Source organism: Manihot esculenta, chromosome 4, assembly GCF_001659605.2.
Source record: "Manihot esculenta cultivar AM560-2 chromosome 4, M.esculenta_v8, whole genome shotgun sequence".
In the NCBI taxonomy this organism is placed as follows: domain Eukaryota; kingdom Viridiplantae; phylum Streptophyta; class Magnoliopsida; order Malpighiales; family Euphorbiaceae; genus Manihot; species Manihot esculenta.
In genome coordinates this window covers 31,795,417-31,817,068 of record NC_035164.2, presented here as the reverse complement: position 1 = coordinate 31,817,068, position 21,652 = coordinate 31,795,417, and the positions used below count along the sequence as shown (strand labels likewise).

General features: G+C 30.4%; 4 protein-coding genes across 8 annotated transcripts; 2 read left to right on the top strand and 2 right to left on the bottom strand.

The window, feature by feature from the left end:
* Nucleotides 1–394: 394 nt before the first annotated feature.
* On the bottom strand, nucleotides 395–1,512 carry LOC110614025 (metallothiol transferase FosB). Its single transcript, XM_021755474.2, has 3 exons — nucleotides 1,207–1,512; nucleotides 968–1,073; nucleotides 395–655 (listed from the first exon to the last, which is right to left on the bottom strand). Exons 1-3 carry the CDS (start codon nucleotides 1,359–1,361, stop codon nucleotides 395–397), a joined length of 522 nt encoding a protein of 173 aa, XP_021611166.1. The 5' UTR covers nucleotides 1,362–1,512.
* A 5,368-nt stretch (nucleotides 1,513–6,880) lies between these two features.
* On the top strand, nucleotides 6,881–9,810 carry LOC110614006 (probable disease resistance protein At5g63020). Its single transcript, XM_021755450.2, has one exon. The coding sequence runs from the start codon at nucleotides 6,996–6,998 to the stop codon at nucleotides 9,636–9,638; it is 2,643 nt and encodes an 880-aa protein (XP_021611142.1). The 5' UTR covers nucleotides 6,881–6,995; the 3' UTR covers nucleotides 9,639–9,810.
* Nucleotides 9,811–11,673: 1,863 nt separating this feature from the next.
* Nucleotides 11,674–15,389, top strand: LOC110612974 (O-fucosyltransferase 13). 2 transcript variants are annotated; one of them, XM_043955660.1, is made up of 6 exons: nucleotides 11,674–11,971; nucleotides 12,052–12,131; nucleotides 13,243–13,347; nucleotides 13,440–13,528; nucleotides 13,913–14,134; nucleotides 14,327–15,389. In XM_043955660.1, exons 3-6 carry the CDS (start codon nucleotides 13,336–13,338, stop codon nucleotides 15,033–15,035), a joined length of 1,032 nt encoding a protein of 343 aa, XP_043811595.1. In that variant the 5' UTR covers nucleotides 11,674–11,971; nucleotides 12,052–12,131; nucleotides 13,243–13,335; the 3' UTR covers nucleotides 15,036–15,389. The 2 variants fall into 2 exon arrangements, with proteins under 2 accessions (XP_043811595.1, XP_043811596.1); XM_043955661.1 differs by having other exon boundaries at nucleotides 11,675–11,971; nucleotides 13,243–13,528; nucleotides 13,924–14,134.
* Nucleotides 15,390–16,234: 845 nt separating this feature from the next.
* LOC110613736 (pentatricopeptide repeat-containing protein At1g80150, mitochondrial) lies at nucleotides 16,235–20,748 on the bottom strand. 4 transcript variants are annotated; one of them, XM_021755008.2, is made up of 3 exons: nucleotides 18,954–20,748; nucleotides 18,363–18,441; nucleotides 16,235–16,762 (listed from the first exon to the last, which is right to left on the bottom strand). In XM_021755008.2, the coding sequence occupies exon 1, from the start codon at nucleotides 20,212–20,214 to the stop codon at nucleotides 19,009–19,011; it is 1,206 nt and encodes a 401-aa protein (XP_021610700.1). In that variant the 5' UTR covers nucleotides 20,215–20,748; the 3' UTR covers nucleotides 16,235–16,762; nucleotides 18,363–18,441; nucleotides 18,954–19,008. The 4 variants fall into 4 exon arrangements, with proteins under 4 accessions (XP_021610700.1, XP_043812078.1, XP_043812076.1 ...); XM_043956143.1 differs by having other exon boundaries at nucleotides 16,235–16,757; XM_043956141.1 differs by having other exon boundaries at nucleotides 18,786–20,747.
* Nucleotides 20,749–21,652: the final 904 nt, after the last annotated feature.

The following is a 21,652-nucleotide window of genomic DNA, read 5'->3' as shown; positions in this document are numbered from 1 at the left end:
CTTCCTAAATCCCAGATCTTAACGAAGACAAATTACTTTCTTTTCAGGGGAAAAGCTACTTATTTCATTCAACTAGAGAAAGAGGACATCACTACCAATCTCTTTCTAGAAAGAGATCTTAATGAAGACAAACTCCTCATTTGAAATCACACTAATGGAGTTTTCTTCATTTTTTAAAAAGTGTATACATATATATAAATAAGGTTACATATTTTGATACAAAATGTTAACAACCAATGGCGACCAAATCTCAAATGATCAATCTCCATTGAAGTGCATCACATTTGCGTTTTGTCTTATTGTAAAGAGAAGCAACACATTATCACATAACAAAGATCACAGCCACACACCACAAACGCCAAATGTTTGCACCATTGTGAGTCTCTACAAGTCTCTACTGCTGAACCAACTGGTGCTGGATCTGCTGCTTGTTATGCTGCAGTATTGGCAGATTCACAAGTGAGCATGTTCTTGCAATCTCTCCAGCTAGAGGGACCACAGGAAGATTATCACAGTTGCATATCTCAATCATGAACCCATCTGGGTCGTGAAAGAACAGTTGGTCCACACGGATTCCACCTTCCTCCACCATGGATCTCGCGTACTTGATTTCCATGTCCTTCAAATTCTTCTCCACTGCTCCCATGCTCTCACACTGTTAACATTCAACAACCACCCAAGTTTCTTAGGCATTAAATTATCAGGCTTCACCTAAGTTTGCGCTAGAATGACTTCTTCTTTTTTAGTTTCCATTTTTGTTAATTAGTAGAATTTCTCTAACAAAACAAAACAGCCACCGGTTAGTGGCTGAAAGCCTGAACCAGAGATGTCGTCTTGGTTCTTCTGTTCATACCCAAAATTTGTATGTCTGATGACTAAAACAAACACCAAATTTAATCAAATTTTCAATTCATCAATGTTAATATGCAGTCAACATAAGTTTAAATAAAATTAATTGGAAATTAACCTGGAAAGAGATATGATTGTCTTTGGGATTAATACTACTTTTCTTTGGCATCTTCTCTGGATCTTCTGATTGCAGAAGATGAATTCCAATTCCATAGCCAAATAGCCTATACAAATTCACATATGTACAAACAAACAACATTACAAATCATAATCATTCTAAAAAAAGAAAAAATAACTAAATTGAAGAAAGAAAATAATCTGCTTGTTTAGTTATCTGATAGTAGTAAGGAAAATCACCAAGCTCCATCAAAATCAAAAGACCCAGGCCTCCTAATTGGCACAAACCCAAGAATGTTCTGATAGAACTCAATGGATTCCTCGAGTGATCTGCACAGAAGAGAGATGTGATTCAAGGACTTGAGATGGAGAGGATTTTCCATATTCTCCTTCATTATCAGAGAAAACAAACAATGCGAAAAACTTGGCAGGAATTAATATCTTTTAAAACAAACGGCGGGTGTTAAAGAATCAAAGAGAATTATTAACCAAGAAAAAGAGACTAAAGAGATGAGCCAGAAAGAAAGTAGACAAAGAAGAGAAATGAAAAATTAGCCATCAAAAATTGCCATGAATTTTCATGGAAAATGATGCGCATTTATAGGAGCAACGTTCATGCAACGTGTCTTTCATGCAATATATAAATGTTGATGACTGTGGCACGTAGATCTTCAATGGTGACTAGGATTAGCACCAATCGCAATCAAAGCATGATTTCATAAGCAAAGCTCTCTACGAATGTAAATAAGCTACTGCAAAAATTAAACTTTTCAAATTTTTCTTAAATTAAATTATTATTTTCATTAGCAATCAAAGCATGATTTCATACGCAAAGTTCTACACCGTGAACATTCATTTGTTTTGTAGAGGACCACCCTCAACATAAAAATATATATAGATATAAATATATTTCTTATATTGTGTAAAAATAAATTTACAGAAATTTTTATATCTTAATTTAACATTTTAGTTATAAACAAAAGATTTTTACTTTTATTATAAAATTAAGGAAAATCTATGGTTTAGTTGATGGGTTTTATCACTAATGTTAATTTCATCATTATATTTTGAAAATTAAACTATTTAATTTCTTAATTTTATTTTTTTGACACATTTCATTTTTTTCTATATTATTATATTAATTTTAAATTTAATATAAACTTATTATGGTATTAATTTTTAAACTCATAATTCATTTCAAATCCGATTATAATTATTTAAATTTATTTTATTAAGTTTTAGTAGCATCAGTTGCAAAAAATATTTGATTTGCCATTTCTAAGGAAAAGAGAGTGACTTAATATACGTTACGGGCAAATTTTAAATGCTAAATAATTTAATTAATAAAAATAATTTTTTATATTTTGAAAATTTTATTAACATATTTATATATATTAATTAATATATTTTATTTTAAAAATAAAATAAATTATATGTTTATAAAAAGTATTTATTTAAATAAATAAACTGAGCCTAAATTTGGGACGGCTAATTAAAAAGAAGTGGGAGGACAGAGGAGAAGAAAATCATAAATGGAGGAAGAAGGTGGTGAAATTTCTAGTTTGGAGGTATAAATTTATGCGCATGAAATTAGGCAGAAAAGGAACAAAAAGCAAAGTGGAGAGAACGTGGGTATGGCAGTGCGTAGGGATTGCATGGAAATGGGTGATGATTACAGGAGATGGAGATGGGCAGGGTATCAAAATTCTGGACTCTTCCAGTGTTCTTTCCACTTGTTTTTATTATGAAAAAAGTTTAAATTTAGACTTTTTTTTTCTTTTTATTATTGGAGAGAGTAGATGAAGAAAGAAATTAGACAGAGATCAATAGAATTTTATTTTGACCAATTGAAAGAGAATATTATATATAATATTAAGTTTTTTTTATAAAAAATATAAAAGTATTATTTAATTCTTTAATATGTAATCATAATTAATATAAAAAAATTAACTTCATAGAATAATAAATTTTCATTATAATTTTAAAGTTTTATAATTGTACCCTATGATTTGTTTTAGAAATTTAATTATTGATTATTTAATAGAATAAAATAAAATAAGTAAAATTTTAAATGATGAAATTGGTTTTGTTCATAAGTTTATTGAAATAGTAATGAAAGAAACAATATTAGTTGAATTGTTAGGAGAAAAAAAAATAAATAAAAGAGAAATTAGAGAAAATTAATAAATTAAATTTATTTATACTATAAAAATTAAATAATAATTTTTTAAAAATAAATACTCAATGTAAATTTTGCAATCAGTTTAAATGTATTAAATATAATATTTTAAAGATTTTAATGGATGAAAAGTTATTTTAGCTAGTGATGTAAATAATTCAATGCAACATATATGCATGAGAAATTTTTTAAAAGTATATTAAAAAAATGGATAAATTGATCCGCCTGCTAATATTTTTAAAAAGTAATTTAATAATGGTAATATAAGTAAAAAAATATATAAAAAAAATCGAAAAAGCATCCCCTTTGACGTCACAAGCTGCCCACCCTGCAAATATGAATGAAGCACTGCATCCAAAACGGCCAATTGGGTCAAGTTTAGCCATCCGCCAATATGGAGTACTGTAGAGAAATCAAGTTTATCCATCACCCAATATGCAGCACTGTAGACAATAATCAAGTTTATCTATTGGCTTTCCCAAAAACAAAAAAAGAAAACAGTTTATACATTGGCCAATATAAATTTGGATCATTACAATGCTGATTAGAGGTCAGCATTTCCAACAGAAAAAATTAAAATAGAAATTTTAATATTTATAAAAATTAAATTAAATTAATTTTAAATAAAAATTAATTTAAATTAATCTAATTTAATTCGATTTAATTTAATCGATTTACTTTTTAATAATATTTTTATTTTTTATTTTTTATTTTTAATATTTTAAAATTTAATTATAATATTTTAATATTAATTAATTATGATATAATTTTTTTATATTATTAAAAATAATATATTATTAATTATTAATAAATTTAATTTTATTAATTTTTTATTAAAATTAAAATAAATTAAAATTTTTAAAAATAAAAATTAAATAAATAAAAATAAAAAATCGAACGGAATTTTAAATTAATTCAATTAATTTAAATCGAATAGCAGACTATAATAAATAATTTATATCATAAATTTTAATAGAATGATATTTTTATTAATAAAATAAAATCTTAAAAATTAAATAGTTTTTCATTAAAAAAATAGATTCAATTGTGAGTTTTATCAAATCGTTTTTATTCTGTTAGAATGGATGTATTGTCTTAATGAAAAATAATCATATGAGGAATATTAATTTTGTATTAATTTTTTCATTAAAAGTCTTTAAAAATTAAATAGTTTTATCGAATAGTTTTTCATTAAAAATCTTTAAAAATTAAAGGATATTAATTTTATATGATGATGATGATTATTCTTCATTAAGACAATATATCCATTCTAACAGGAAAAAACAAGCACTCCCAGGCTTAGCCTGATGGTAAGTGCATCCGGTTAAACCTGATAGATCTCAGGTTCGAATCCCCATCCCCATTTAAAAAAAAAAAAAAGAAAAAACAAAACGCACACACACATTAATAAAAGCAATAGATCATATGATCATTAATAAACAGTTAAGTATGGTAATTTATGCCTGAATTTAATTTATTGGGATGAGCCTGTCCACAAAGAATTAAATGAGGATGGGCCAAAATTAATATGGTAATTTAATTATTTTGATTAATAAAATATATAAATTATAATGGTATTAAAATATAAATTTATTTTAAATAGTAAAAATTATAGTTAAAAATTCACACTATAATTTCAATACATAAGATAACTAATTTACGATATAAATAAAGTGAAAATTTTAATACAAAGATACATGCATTTTTTTAAATTTAAAATGTCCATTTCTCTTTACTCAAGAGTTAGTTTTTTTTTTTTTTTTTTTTTTTTTTTTTTAAATTTATCAGACAATCTAATATATTTAGAATCACTTTTCATACTATATTTTAAAGTTTAGTTTAATTCTTCAAATTTTATTTATAATGCTCTTCAATTTGATTTGAATTGAATTAATTATTTGAGTTTTAAATACGAATGTATTTGGAATTCGATTTGAGTTAGAACGAAAATTTAATCGAGTTAAATTTAAAATTAAATCGAATTAAATAAATTAAAATCTTAATATTTATAAAAATTGAATTAAATTAATTTTAAATAGTAATTAATTTGAATCGAATTAATTTAAATCAAATTAATATAATTTAATTTTATTCATTTTAATCGATTAAATTTGTTTAATAAATTTGTTTACATTTTATTTTTAATAATTTAAAATTAAATTAAAATATTTTAATTTTTATTATGATGTAAACTCTCAATATTATAAAAATAATATACTATTATCAATTCAATTTAGTTTTATCAATTTTTTAAATTTAAATTAAATTAAAATAATTAAAATTTTAAATTAATTTAATTTAATCAAATTTTTGAATACTTACCTTAATTTTTTAGATACTTTAAATATGTTTTTACCTATAAAAAAATAAAAGATAAAAAATTTGAATTTTAAGAATTTAAGTTTATGTATGAGTAATTTTACATTAATTTATATTTTACGAGAATAATTTATAATTACTATAATATGTATTAGTTGAAATATTAACTTTATAGGGAAAAAATTTGCCAAACGAAATATATTTTTAGTTTTATAATTTTATATTAAAGTGTTATATTTATTTATTTTCTTAAAATGCTTACACCAAGACTATTTAAAAAAAAAAACAAGAAAGAAATTGAGGGGGCAGCGGGCAGCCGCCAACGTTGACGTCGGTCCGGCCTGCAGCCGAGTTCAACATTTTAACATAAAGAAAGAAAATTACTTTTTCAATCTATGAGATTTAGCATAATTAATATTTTTGTTTATCTATATTGTCGACTCAACACTTAAATCTCTCACTTTCTTTTTCGTCCAAATTCATAGTCTTTCTGTCTAAAATAGTCATTTGGTTAAAGAATCAAAAGTGAAAGGTGAGAATATTTTTCAAAAATACTCTTAACAAACTTATTAAACCCCTCAATGTGAAACCCTCTATCTTTTCTTCTTTCATAGTTTGTCTATTTCTTTTTTTTTCTCTCTTTTTCCTCTTTCTTTTCTCTCGTATCTTCTTTATTTTTTTTTGCATTATTGATTTTTTTTTTAATTTTTTTTCATTTTTTTTCTCTTTCATATCTTTTTCTTTTTCTCCTCTAAAATATTTACAACAAGTAGATAATGGAAGCCCATCATCAACTTCTCTCAACACCCTTCTCTCTCCAAATTCACCACCACTTCTCCGATCAACACCACCATCATTCATAAGATGAGATTCCAAATCTTAAAATACCTAAATCATTATTTGAGAATTATAAATTATTTTTTTGGAGGGTTAATAGAGAGATGAGAGAGTGAGCTCTTATAAAAATAGAGAGAGATTTATTGCAAAAGATGTAGGAATTATGGTAAGGACATTGACATGGAAACTGATGGATTAGTAGTATGAAGAAGAATAGAAAGACTACGAATTTAGATGAAAAAGAAAGTGAAAAATTTAAGGGTTAGATCGTTAAAATAGAAAAATATAAATATTAATTATATTAAATTTTAAAAACTAAAAAGTAATTTTTCCGATAAAGAAACACTGCTGTGTCGTTCTTTGACTTTCCAAAAAACATATCATCCTTGGGACGAAGTTTGCATGAACAATACCATACTCATAGTTTAAAGCTTTAATTCAATTTAATTTTAAAAAAATTAATTTAATTGAATTTTTTAATTAATTTTATTGTTTGAAATAATAAAAAATTATTTAAATTATTATTTTTAAATAAATCATATTTGGAAAAGTGAATGTTAATAATTGTAGAATTAAATTACAAGAAAAAAGCATTTAATTTTCCCAAGTGGATCTCTTCTACAAGATTTCTTTCGGTCTTCCTCTGTCTTGTTTCCCACTATTTTCTTCTTCCAATTTCTGAAAATTGCAAGCGATGGGTAACGTCTGCCCATTTCAAATTCAATGCGGAGATTCCTTCATCAATCGCTGCTGGGATTGTACTTCTGGACAAGCAGAGTACATATGCCAACTTGAACACAATCTTGAAGCTTTGCAGATTGCAAGAGAAGAATTAAGGGAGTTAAAGGACGATGTGATTCGAAGGCTCGGTATTGAGGAAGGAGGGAATATGAAACGGCGTGAACAAGTTCAAGGCTGGCTTTTAAGGGTCGAAGCTAAGATAACTGAGGTCGATGAGCTGATTGGAGATGGTCCCCAAGAAATTCAGAAATTATGTCTTGGAGGGTGTTGTTCCAAGAATCTCAAATCCAGCTACACGTTTGGGAGAAGGGTTGTGAGAGGACTGCAAGATGTGGCTGCCCTGAAAAGCAAAGGAGATTTCGAAGTGTTTGTCGAAAGGTCAGCTAGAGAACCAGTGATTGAAAGGCCTATCGAACCAACAGCGGGCCTGGAAGGTATGTTGGATAGAGTGTGGAATTGCTTGATAGAAGAAGCAATTGGACTTGTTGGCATATACGGTATGGGGGGAGTTGGCAAAACGACCCTCTTGACTCGCATCAATAACAAGTTCCTGGACACACCCCATGATTTTGATGTTGTGATCTGGGTGGTGGTGTCAAAAGATTTGAGACTTGAGAAAGTTCAAGAAGAAATTGCCAAAAAGATAGGCCTTTCAAATGATGGGCAATGGCAACATAAAAGCTTTAGCGAGAAAGCTGCGGAAATCTTCCAAGTCCTGCGGAAAAAGAAGTTTGTTTTGCTATTAGATGATATATGGAAGCGAGTTGAGCTTAAAGATGTTGGCGTTCCTATCCCGAAAACACAAAACAGGTCCAAAATAGTGTTTACAACACGTTCTAGGGCAGTGTGTAGTTATATGGAGGCTGAACAGAAAATTAAGGTTGAACCATTGGCGTGGGAAAAAGCTTGGGAATTGTTTCAAGAGAAAGTTGGGGTAGACACACTTGATGCTGATCCAGATATTCCTAACATAGCTGAAGAAGTGGCTAGAGAATGTGCTGGTTTGCCACTCGCACTCATCACCGTTGGTCGTGCCATGGCCTGCAAGAAGACGCCACAGGAGTGGAGGTATGCCGTTGAGGTGCTGAGAGTATCAGCCTCAAATATGCAAGTTATGGGGGATGAGGTATTTCCAATTTTGAAATTCAGCTATGACAGTTTACCCAATTATAAAATCAAATCATGTTTTTTGTATTGCACTCTTTACCCTGAGGACTACAAAATTTCCAAGGATGAGTTGATCGAGCATTGGATGTGTGAGAACTTTTGGGATGAAGGCCATAATCAAGTGGACGCTTTCAATGAGGGGTATAACATTATTGGTATGCTTGTTCATGCATGTTTATTAGAACATGAAGGCAGTTCTGTAAAAATGCATGATGTGATTCGTGATATGGCTCTATGGATAACATGTGAAGTGGAAAAGGAAGAGCATAAATATTTGGTGCAGGCAGGTGCTCAATCAAGCAAAGCACCAGAGATTGAAAGATGGAGAGGGAAAAAAAGAGTATCTTTGATGGAAAACAATATTGAGCAACTAACAGAAGTACCTAGATGCCCTGATCTTGTAACCCTTTTTCTCTGTGGTAATGGCTGTTTCAGGAGTATCCCTGATGACTTCTTCCAATTTATGAATGCTCTAACAGTACTAGACGTGTCAGAGACTGCATTAAAATTTTTGCCAAATGGGATTTCAGGATTGGTAGCATTACAATATCTGAATCTATCAAGAACCAAGATAAAACAATTGCCTCCAGAGTTAATGGCTCTGAGAAAGTTGAAATATCTGAACTTGGAGCACAATTATGACCTACACAGCATTCCAAGTAAGATGATGTCTGGTTTTCCATTGCTGCAAGTTTTGAGAATGTTTAGTTGTGGTGTAGTTTGTCATGTACAAGATGAAGGTGCTATATATGTAGAGACACTGCTGTTATTGAAACATCTGAAAGTATTGAGCTTCACAATAAGACATGCTTATGTTCTACATCGTTTTCTCACCAGCCACAAACTCTTAAGCTGTACTCAAGCTTTGTCCCTTCAGGATTTGAGGGATCCAGAATTTTCATCTTCAACAGATATGCAGCCAAAAAATGCAGCAGCACAAGCTCTTGGTGGTCTCCGTAACCCAGCAAGGTTGAGGAAGAGAAACTTCGACAGGCTTCGGCATGTGGATGTGACAAGGTGCCTTCTATTGCAGGACTTGACATGGCTCATTCTAGCACCAAACCTGACAGAACTGTACGTCTCCAAGTGTGAAAATTTGGAAGAAATAATTAGCTCTGCAAAATTGGGTGCTATTTTGGATAAGGATGAGAATCTAAACCCATTTCCAAGACTCAAAGTCCTGAAATTATATCAATTGCTACGATTGAAGAGCATATATTGGAACGCCCTGCCGTTTCCATTTCTACAGGAAATCACTGTTATTGACTGCCCATTGCTTCAGAAGCTTCCCCTAAACAATGAAAGTGCAAGGGGTCAAGTTGTCATCATTGAAGCAGAGAAACACTGGTGGGATAGCGTTCAATGGGAGAATGAAGCTTCTAAAACAGCTTTTCAGTTCTGTTTCCAAGATCTTGGGAGACGGTCTTGATTTTCATTTGTGCAGTAGTTTCTGTTCTACAAATTTTTGAATTTGTCCGTTGTGTTCCATTTATTAAACCATAAAGCTTCTCATAGTGTTTTGAAGGCAATTGTATTAGTAATAAGGAGCATGACCATTGTATTACTATTTTGACATTATGTTATACAGGAATTATTAACAAGATATTCCCATTTCCTCCCATTACACTACCCTTTCATGCGAAAACAATAACAAACTTTTTTTGAAAGAAATAGCACGACTTCTTTAATATATAATATCGATTATAATAGACGTATAGGGTATTATAAATTTATTTATTTTCAAATATTTATAAATAATTTAAATATACCCACCATTTGAAATTTTGAATGAAAATTCTTATTTAAATTAAATATACATGAGTCTAAATATAAATATTTTTTAAATAATTTTATATAAATTTCAATATAATTTTAGGATCGAGCTAACTTAATAAATAAATTTTTATAATTGAATCCGATTTAAATCGAAATAATCGATCCAATTAAATTAATTTAAAATTTTAATTTAATTTTATATTTAATTTAATTCAGTTTAATTTTAAATTTTAAAAAATTTAATTATGTTGATTCTATTTGATTTTGATTAAAAAATTTGACAAAATCAGATCAAATAGTTAATAATATTACATTATTTTAATAATATAAAGAAATTATATCTTAATCAAAATTTAAATATTTTAATTAAAATTTAAAATATTAAAAATAATATTAAAAAATAAAATCAATTAAAAATTTAATTATTTAAATTAAATCAAATTGAATCATAGTAATTCAATTGAAATTGATTTCTCATTTAATTTTATTCTGTTTAATTTTTTATAAATATTTAAATTTAAATTTTTAATTAATTCAGAATCTCCACCCTTAGAGCTTAAATGAAAATTCAAGATAGTAATCACCGATCTATGAAAATTTACGAGATTTATTATAATTTTTTATTTATTTTTAAGTATTTATTAACTTTAGTAAAATAAAATACTAATTTGTTTATGACTTATTACTTATAGATAGGGTTAACGAACTTAAAATTAAAGACCCTTTGGAAAGTTTATTTTCCAATACAGATGATGATAATTTTGATAATTAAATAGTAAATTACAAATTGGAACCAGCAGAAACTCAATCAGATGAATCATTTATTTTAATGGAAAAATATTATTTAATTTTAAAAATTTAATTTTATAATTTAATTTTATTTATTCTTTAGTCTCTGTTTTTTTTTTTTGAAATGGCTTTAGTCTCTTGACATTAATTTTAAATTTTATTCAGTCTTTTATATAATCCTTCTATTTTCTAAACCTTAAATTATTAAGTATAATAATATTTTTTTTATACTTTAAATGTATTAACATGAAATTTAATTTAAATACTAAATAATAGACTGAAAAAATGTTTTATTTAATTTGATTTAATAAATAAATAAATATTATTTATTTATTGGACTTAAATTTGAATTTTCGTTACCACTCATCCAATTTCCTAAAAGGAAAGAATATTATTATTAAAAAAAATATGTATTGGGAATAATTAATTGAAAAAATTATTATTTAATTTATATAATTTAAAAAATTTATCAATTAATTTTTAATTTTAAAAAACATATAAAAATATTTTTAATATTTTAAAAAATTAATTAATTAATTTTTTTATTAATTTTAACTGCTAAATATTTTATTAATTTACTTTTATTATTTAAAAAATTTATTAGTAAATTCTTTAAATTTATAAAAAAATTATTAATTAATTGTTCTTTTATTATAATATTTAATAATTAAAATTAATTTCCTACGCAATTAGTTACAAACTTTTTTGAGAAGCATTCAAACTAAATTAATATATTTTTTAAAATTTTAAAATATTTTTATGTATACTAAAATTAACAATAAATTTTTTTATAATATAAAAATTAAATAATATTTTTTTCACTAATGTATTTTTTAAAGTAGTGATTTTGTTAAAATAAAAAATTAAATATTAATTTCCCCCGATTTCAATTTTGTCCGGTTTACTCTCCTCGAACCGTTGTCCTGCCCGCTGCTACTGCTAGAATCAATTCAGCGGCAGACTGATCTCATACGCTCGATCCAATTAAGCATTTTCCAGATCTGATGCTCACAAACCCTAAATTTATTGCAATAGTCAGATCAAATCATAAATTATATCCTCTTTATCAAATGATTGCGGTCTCTGTAAAGCCATTGTTCTTCGCTATCTTCACTGTTTCACTATTACTTGCCGTCATGTTGCTCTCTCCTTCCACGCCGTTTTCTTCGAATCGGGTTCCTCTTCAGTTTCATCTGTGTAAGTATAAATGTTCATTTGCATCTATCTAACAGTTGTTCTCTTTATTTGATCCTATATTGATAATTTCTGTAACGCAGAGGGAAATTGGATATATGGAGTGTTGGAAGGGTTGTGGAGTGGAGGCCTTGCACGTGGTGGCTTCAAGGACATCTTACTGGTATGCTATTGCTCTTTTTTGCTTTTCAATTGTGCTCTTTTGTGTGTGTGAATTGTGATTCACTGTAAATTGGTGAAGTTGAAATATGTTTAAAAATGATGTTCGATTGCTATTGGATAATGTATAATGATTCACTTTACTTAAGCTATGTTTAAAAATGATGCTCGACTGCAAGAGAATTGTGATTCACTTTAGTTAAGTATGCGTGAATGATTGAAGTTGCTACTACCTTTCTTTGATTCTTTCTTCATAACTGGGTTAATCTATAATGATTCACTTTACTTAATTTATGTTAGAAGAAGAAAAGGTTTCAGCTTTAATACGATCCCTGTGTGCAATAGCTAGTTTGAATATCTAAGGTTTGGAATAGATTGAGGTGGTTGGTAATTATTTAATTATATGCCACAAATTTGTCCAGCACTTCCACTAATATGCAATTAGGAATAAATCTAGTAGGGATAGTAAAGTTGTGGTGCATCAACTTTTATTCCAGTTTCTGTTTAGTGCTTAGATGTTAATTCTTTTAATCAAGTACTTGAACAGATCAATTATTTCTAGTCAAGGCATTTAGTTATAATTTCTCATTGGAATGTACTTAAACATTAGAGCTTACTTCTTAGAAATAAAAATTCAGTTGAAAAATAGATGACTTTTGATTTGCTTGCTTCTTTTGTGGTTGTTACAACCAATTTACTATTGTTTTACTGTTTTCAGTTTTATCAAGTTTGAAAATAGTTATGCTGGTGTTTTTATCAGGGAATTGCATTCATCCTAATTTACCATTGTAACTTTTGTTCTATTTTTCAAACCAAATATTTTATGCCGAAAAACTATATTTTAATGTTCATATCAGTACTTCAATGAAATTTTCTGTCCAAATTCACTTGATTAAAAATTATTAACTTGTCTAGATACTTAATTACAAAAGATACATTCAAACACCTAAATAGAAATAAGGTGAATATTTGAGCACCGTCAATGTTATTTTTACAATCTAGTGTTTTAGAAACTGTATTTGTGGCTAAGAACAGGGTTTGGGTTGCGTTCAATGCTATAATATTGTTGTTTTTACTTTTAAATTCTCAGTCAATTTAACTGGTTTTCATTGCAGACAATTGCATTGGTTTTTTGTTGAAATCCTGCAGCTCTACCAATAGAGAGTAATGGATATATCCGTGTGGATTGCTATGGTGGCCTCAATCAGATGAGAAGAGATCTGAGTGTTCAATAGATAAATATATTTTGCAGAAAATGTTTCATTTGTGTTTGCTGCTTAGGTAAAATTTTCTTGTGTCATGATTTTTACAGTTCTGTGATGGTGTTGGCATTGCCCGTTTGTTAAATGCAACACTAGTTTTGCCTAAATTTGAAGCAGCTGCATATTGGAATGAATCGAGGTAACTTCCTTTGATCCTTTCATAATTTAGATTATTAACAGTGATGATTTTCGCCTTTCTGCTTTAAAGAACACCAAAAGATAACTTTTAGCAGTGTTAAGGAGAGGAGCTTGTAATATTTATGGTTTCTCCTTGTATACTGATCCAAATATGTTATTAGGCTTCAGGCTAACATGTAATGCAGCAATGTTTTAGGATGTCTCCTTTCTAGCAAGCGAATATTTCCTTTTCTGCAAATTGAAGTTAGATCTCAAAATTTGTTGTTTATATTTTAGGTTTAAAATAATTATTTTTGTTTCAAACTAAGTTGTGGGTTTTGCTAAACCTCAAGGACTATACTGTGAATTACCCTTTTCAATATATGACTCATTAGTTTTACCTCAGTGGCTTTGCAGATGTATTTGATGTTGATTACTTCATTCAACAAGTAAATGGCTTTGTTAAAGTTGTTAAAGAATTGCCTCCAGAGATTGTGTCAAAAGAACCTTTTCAGGTAGACTGTAGGAAACGCAAAGGCCAGTTGGATTACATTGAAAGTATTCTTCCATCACTTTTGGAGCACCATTATATCTCAATTACACCAGCAATGAGCCAAAGAAGGGACAGGTACTGTAACTTGACTTTTCATACATGTTACGACATGTAAAAAAGGTTTTACTGCTGTCAAATAACAACCTAGTTAGTAGGCTTATGGGCAAATGATATAGCAGTGTATATCAGCTATTTTCATGAGGATTTCTCAATATATGACAAAAGTCGATCATGGATACAACTGAAATACTTCATTTCATTTTGTAGGTATCCAAAGTATGCAAAAGCTGCACTTTGTCAAGCCTGCTACGGTGCACTGCGTCTTACAAGATCCTTGGAAAAGAAAGCTTCAGAACTTCTGGAAGCTATACCAAAACCCTTCCTCTCACTTCACCTTCGATTTGAACCTGATATGGTAGCATACAGCCAATGTGAATACTCAGGCCTTTCGCCTGCCTCAATGGAAGCCATTGAAGCTGCAAGGGGAGATAGAAAACAATGGACTGGAGAGTTGGCCCGTATTTGGAGAAAACGGGGGAAGTGTCCCCTCACGCCTAATGAGACAGCCCTCATACTTGAGGCACTTTCCATTCCGACAAACACAAATATATATCTTGCAGCTGGTGATGGCCTTATGGAAATTGAAGGGTTAACATCTGTATACACCAATGTTTTTAAAAAATCTGCGCTTCTTAATGGTGAGGATTTCACAAGTGTGCACGGGAACACAAAAGCTGCCTTGGATTATTATGTATCTATCAATAGTGATTCATACATGGCTACTTATTTTGGTAACATGGATAAGATGGTTGCTGCGATGCGAGCTTACAAGGGACTCCATAAAACTCTATTCTTAAGCAGAAGAGCTTTTGCAGAACTCACTTTTCAGGGCTTGAAAGGGAAGGAGTTGATGCAAGCCTTGCGGACAACACGTGAGGAAGCTTTGCCTGACTGCTTTTGTGAATTTAAATTGTAAATTCATCTCTTACGTTTTCCTCTGTGTCTGTTATAGTAATGTACCAATAGTTTCTTTTGTATGTGATATCATGCTTCTTGTTGTTCCCTTTTGGAAAGTGAACAGCAGGAACCATTTTGAAGTCCTAGGAAAAAGAATTTGAACAATGATGTTGCTTGGATTACGTTACGAAAGATATTTCCTTGTATGAAATTTTGATTATATGTATAGACTAAGGACAATGATTACCCTTTGAACTGCGAAACCACCACCAAACAAATTGTTCTACACAAGCTTCTGGTTGATGGATTGGCTTGTTTAATTGGGATAACTTTAGGAAATATTTAAGTATTAAGAAAGTGTGAAAATTGTTTTTGTCTTGACTTCTTGAAAAATAAGATAAATTACTCAACGGAACCTATTATATATGCAATGCAACAGCTAAATGTTCACAATTAATTATAATGGGACATATATGAAATAATATAGTTGATAAGCTAGCAGTTTTAGTTTTTCTTAGTCCTATGCATTTTTAAGCCTAACGAAATCCAGACCCGTTCCTGCCTAGGGGTTTTTTGTGCTTTGATTTTTCAACATCTCCTATAAAAGAAAGAAAAAATTATAACAGACTTATCTGATATTCATCATAATTAATAATTTAATAAAATTATTATACATTGATAACACTTTTTTCTCTCTCAACCTCAACCCAAGTAGGCAAATATATCTCTGTTCCCCTTCGGCCTCGAGTCCAATACAGAGCACGGGGCTGATGGCCTCTGCAGTACATCCCTGCAGAATCTCCCAGGAAGACCAGTTAAAATCCAACTGCAACAGGGAGGCATTTTTAATTTGTAATTTCTATGTTCTAGTATGTTCAAATGTAACTTTGTTTGAATGGAGTTATTTTCAAGTAATAGGAGATTTTTCAAAATTTCAAAATTTTAAATTGTATTTAAAAGAAAATAAGATTTTTTAAAATCTTAAAATTCAGATTTTAAATAACTTACCAAAAACTAATACAGGTTGAAAATTTTTCTTTTAAAAATTTCTAAATATTTTAACAAAAAATTATTAAAGTTTAAAACTTTATCTTATAAAACCATATTTTAAAAACTCTTAGGTTACTTAACTCCTCCCTGACAAAGTATAAAACGGTAATTATAACTACTAAAGTTTAAAGAGTTGCTCACGAAATAGGATCTTATGAGAGCCAAAAAGAATTGAACTTTCGCGATTTTCATCAATTAAAATCATGTTAGATACAGAAAACGAGCTTTGTAATCTGGCAGGCCACTGTCATTTCAGCTCTGCACATTACACATTACCGACCAAAGCAAAGAAATGCAAAAGCAATCCCCCCCAAGTTCATCCCAAGTTGGAACTAAATCCCTATTCAGGCAACTCAAAAGGCATTAATGTGACTAAAACAATTTTGTGGTTATGCAAAGATCAGAAGCCTAGAATCCATCCAAGTAGCCCACATAATGCACATCCAACCAGCCAACAAGTTACTCTGTTAAGCTCAGACTCGTTCAATATCAACTTGTCACACTAAAAAGACATGCTCATATGGACCAGGAGTTTCGATTTAAGCTCTTTTTTCAGCTGCCTAACAGTTCCACCACTGGAATTCCGGCCTCTTGCCCCTAAAGATTGATTCAGCTAAAGTACCCTTTATTCCAGGCTCGTTTCTTCAATGAGCTTTCGCTTTCTCGCAGTAGCAACGTTCATTTGTGACTTCTGTCCTGCACGAGTCCAACAGGGAGGAGTCAAATTTGCATTCATATTTGAGCAGACACTGCATATTCAAGAATGAAGAAGTTTTTTCTGTTGCATTTATGAATCTATAGCCTCCAAGGTTTCTGCTCCTTTTCCTAATAAACACTCCTAACTTATCATTAGAATTTAGAAGTATATGCAGACAGCTGTCACAAGATCAAATCCTTGGGTTAATTCAATAGGAGAACATTACACATTATATGGGCTTAACGCCTTGATCTTTGGTTTAATTCAATATGAGAATACATTATACATTACATGGACTTTGTAACAAGTAGGTCAGAAGATATAGAGGACAGAATTCATGGACCTTCTCATTTAGTCTGGAACCTAACTTGCTTTGATCTCTGAATTGCAAGGGAACAGACTGCAGTTCTTTTAAAATAGGAAAATCAAAATGTAGTAGCATTGATCTCAGGTTTTTTCATTTTTATTTTTTCCAGAGTTCTGTAGAATTACACTTCTTTTTATTGTAGGAAGGAAACGTGGAGCTGAGTAAAAATAAGGAAATGTAATTATATGACATTCCCCATTTTTAAGAAGTAGCCTAGAAGAATATTTGTTCCACAAAAATTACTGGAATTAGCTTATGTTCAACACTTCAAAGTCAAACTACAAATGACTTCTAACAAGTAAGAAACATCGGACAAACAAAATACCTAGGTGGCCTTCTACTAGGCGTAGCCACTGAACCAGGACCAACAGTTCAAGTAGTGAGGAGGGAGCGCGGCAGAATCAGGCCAGACCAGTATGGTTCCAGTTTTGGCAGTTAGAAAATGGTTGGTTCATGTGGCACTCTCTAAAGCTGAGAAAAGAAATAACTGAATTGGACCAGGCTGGAACTGGTAGTTCAAACTTCAAACTACCAGTTCCAGTCCATGCCTTTGATGGGCAGCTGGTAATACAATTCAGATACAGCCTGGTTCACTGAGCTGTGACCCCAGCTGGTCCTGGTTCAATTCAGGGGCCTTGGCCAGGCCTACCTTTTTAACCTCATAAATTACAGATATTGGATGGTCCACCTTGCTACTTCCACAACCCATTGAAATCCTTTCAAACTTGCTAAGAGAACTTTAATTCTTAAATCCTCAGTTGCTATTACATGAATCTCTTCCATGTTTCATATTTTTCTACTTAGCACTCATTTGCATGATATGCAAGGCTTCTCCCAAAACACTTTATGCTTCTATTACTATTTACTTGTGATCAGCTATCAATGTTTATCTGCCTCAAGGGAAGCTTAAAGTTATTGATACAAAACTGAGTTGCGTTTTAGGCTTTAAAATATTAAAGGATGTTTTAAAAGTAACATCCAATTTCTCAATGTTAGAAACATAGATATTGGTTACAGCCAATCATAAAACCAAACATTTGAAAATTTAAAAAGAACTAGCCTTCACTATCATTACATGCAATGCAAGTGCATTGGCGCACACACACACACATGTTCATTTCTAACAAATTAAGTTCGTTGAACTTACCATCATACATATTAGGCAACAAATATCAGGAAAAAAAATGATGTTTATGCTAAACCTAACTTAAAAGCAAAAATATGAGACTTACCAATATTAGCAGTCAAGCAAAATGTAGCAATGAGACAATTGACTTCCTTCTCTTGTTATCAAGCTCTTCATAAATAATGCTGAGAAAAGAAATTTAGCAACATGCATGATCTTAACATCAAATCAAAACAGCAAATATATAACCATCATCCATATCATTATAGCATATGAAGCCCACGTAATATCATAAAGCAAACTTTAAATTAACAAACATATTAAATATACCATATATGGTGATGGCACACCTATTAATAAGGAGTGATTATTGACAATTGAACACATGCCAAATGCATACTCTCCAAGTTGAAGGAAAATATACACATAAACCAATGCATATGCACACATAATTGAACATATATATTCATGCCATTCATTTGAACTGGATATTGATAGAAAGGGGCTCTGCATGAAATTGGCAACTTACAAGAACACAGCACCGTCCATTAGACCTTCATCTCACCACAACTTTATTGAGTTTGTACAATAGATTAATTGAAGAAAAGTACGTTTCCTTTATCTGACGTAACCAGTTCGACTTGATGTTCATTTAGTTCAACAATCTATCAAAATCAATTGAAAGGAATTGCTAGACCTGTTAGCTGGAGATTACAATAATCAAACTTATCCATGTCTTTCAATCAAGTGAATCAACTTCTAGATAATATGGACTGGAAAGAACTCAATTGATTTGAAGAAAAAGGAGGCACTCTTCTTTGAGCTAATGTCACAATCATCTTAGCCTTGCCGAAATGCCTGTTCTTTTTTAGCCCCTCAAGCAATGCATAAATGGTATCCACGTTCAAAAACCAATTTCTTCTCATGCAGTCTTTACACATTGTATATGCCAAATCAAACTCCCCACCCTTACACAAATAATGAATCATGGTTTGATAAATTTTAACATTGGGCTTATACCCCTTCGCATGTAATGCAGAGTAAACTCTTTTAGCCATCTCAAGATACCCAGCCTGACAGAACCCTTTGATGACCAAATTATAAGTAACCTCATCAGGTGAAATCCCAATTCTCTGCATCAAACCCATCAAGTCATTAGCTTGCCATGATTGCCTTCTCTTGACTAGAAATTGTACTCTAACATTAAACGTTGCAAGGTTGGGTAAGCACCCCTTACGCACCATAAGGTTCCACAGACCATTACCAATCTCCAATCGATTGTTGTTATAAAATGCTGATATAAGCGTTGTATATGTAATCACATCAGGCCTTATCCCCAACTTTTCCATCTGTACCATGACCAAATATGCTCTATCCAAAATACCGATTTCACAAAAAGCCTTAATAATGATATTAACTGAAAAAGTATCCAGTATGATGTCTAACTTCTGAGTTGCCTCATTAAGAAATGCCTCAATTACTCCTAAATCACGGGTCCCTGTCAAAACCTTAAGTGCAGCATTGAAAGATTTAATTGTCCTTTTACATCCATATAAATGCATATCATAGAAGGTATTTATAGCATGCTTAGTCATCCCCGCCTTACCATACAACATTATAATCCTCACAATGAAGCCTTCACGTCTGCCTTGTGGAAGAGTCTTTTGGTGCTCAAGCAAATGCTCAATGTAATCAAATCGACGAGCGCCAGCTAAACGAGAAACAGTGTCTTCAAATGCAAATCGGTTCTCAATGACAAGCCTATTCTGAGCATTGGCCTTGAAAAGGTTAAATAGCTTTTCGGGGTCTCTCTCTGCTTTTAACTTGACAAGGGCAGGATCCTCCAAAGGTTTCTGATGCAAAACGTGATTAGCTACAGGAGCACGACTACCAGTTGATGCAATGGCGGCAGCAGCAGCAGAATGGCAGAATCTGCGGATAGGCCGCAGAAAAAGCATGTTCTGAGTTCTTCCTCAAAATGAAACATACCCATACAACAAACTCAATATTCTATGCACTAATGTCATAAATCTCCAATACCCATCCGCCAAATAAAAACCCAGAAACATTAACAGTTTGAAGTGAACTACTGTATGAAGATTTTTCACTGAGAACTTTTATCAAACATAAGGACAACCAACTTCTATAAACTTGATTCTAGGCACGGAAATGAAGAACCTAATAAGAAGGTAGCAAGTAGAAAAGGACGCAATAAACGACCAAAACAGGAAGTTAGAGATTGAAGTAACAAATCAGATCAAAATAAAGAACAAGAAGAGAATACTTGTATTCCCAACTAATCTGATATATACAAGGCTGCAGCTCTATTACTGGCCCGTGTAAGTAATGGAACTAGATTGGGCAAGATTACCGAGATAGTGAGAGAGGGATCTAAAGGAGCAGTGACTTTGTTTTTGCGGTTTGGCTCTTTCTTGTTCACCTGACTCCTGACCTGAGGCCTGAGAGAGGCTTTGGGGTTTAGGTTTTGGAAGTTATATGGCTTTTCTTTGTTGAGCATCTGGAGGTGAGGTGAGGCTCACGGTAAGCTAGCATGGACTTCCATATTGGTTGATGGTGATTGGTTGGAATACTCATCTCCATCAAATTTTGTATCTTAAAGAAAAGGTTCGGATCGCTTATCTTTTTTTTTTTCTTCCTTAAAGAAAATTTACCGGTTAAATTCTTAATTTTAAAAAATATATTAAAATATTTTTAAAATTTTATTAAATAATTTTTTTATTAATTTTAATTATTAAATATTAAAAAAATTAAAATATCATCAATCATAAAATTAAATAATCTATATTTTTATAAAATTAAAAAACTTATTAATAAATTGAAAATCAAATTAAAAATATTTAATATTTAAAGCCCGTGGCTCTCTTCTACTGTGCCTATTGCTCTCCAAACTCGTGGTGCAACATTGAGTGCCTATTGCTCTCCAAACTCGTGGTGCAACATTGAGTTGATATTATTTGCATATGTTTTACAAAATGAGGGTAATATTGGTGACATATCTCAATTCTCCCTGTAAAGTTTAAAAAATCATCTAATGACAACTCAAATAAATTTGTGATATTTTTTTAAAATACAATAAAAAATTTGGTGATTTTCTGGCGAATTTTTTATTTTTTATGAATTTTTAAATTTTTAACATTTAAAAATTAAAAAAAATATTTGATAAAAAATTTTAAAATTTTTATGAAATTAGATTACATTTTTCTAAAAATATATACAAAAAATTATATTAAAATATCTAAAATTAAATCTTTTAAGGGGATGTGTCACCTCAGACATAATTAATAAAAATTTAATTAGTAGAGCTTTTAATATTTTAAAAATATTTTAATGAATATTTTAAAATTAAAAAATTAACTAATAAATTTTTATATATAG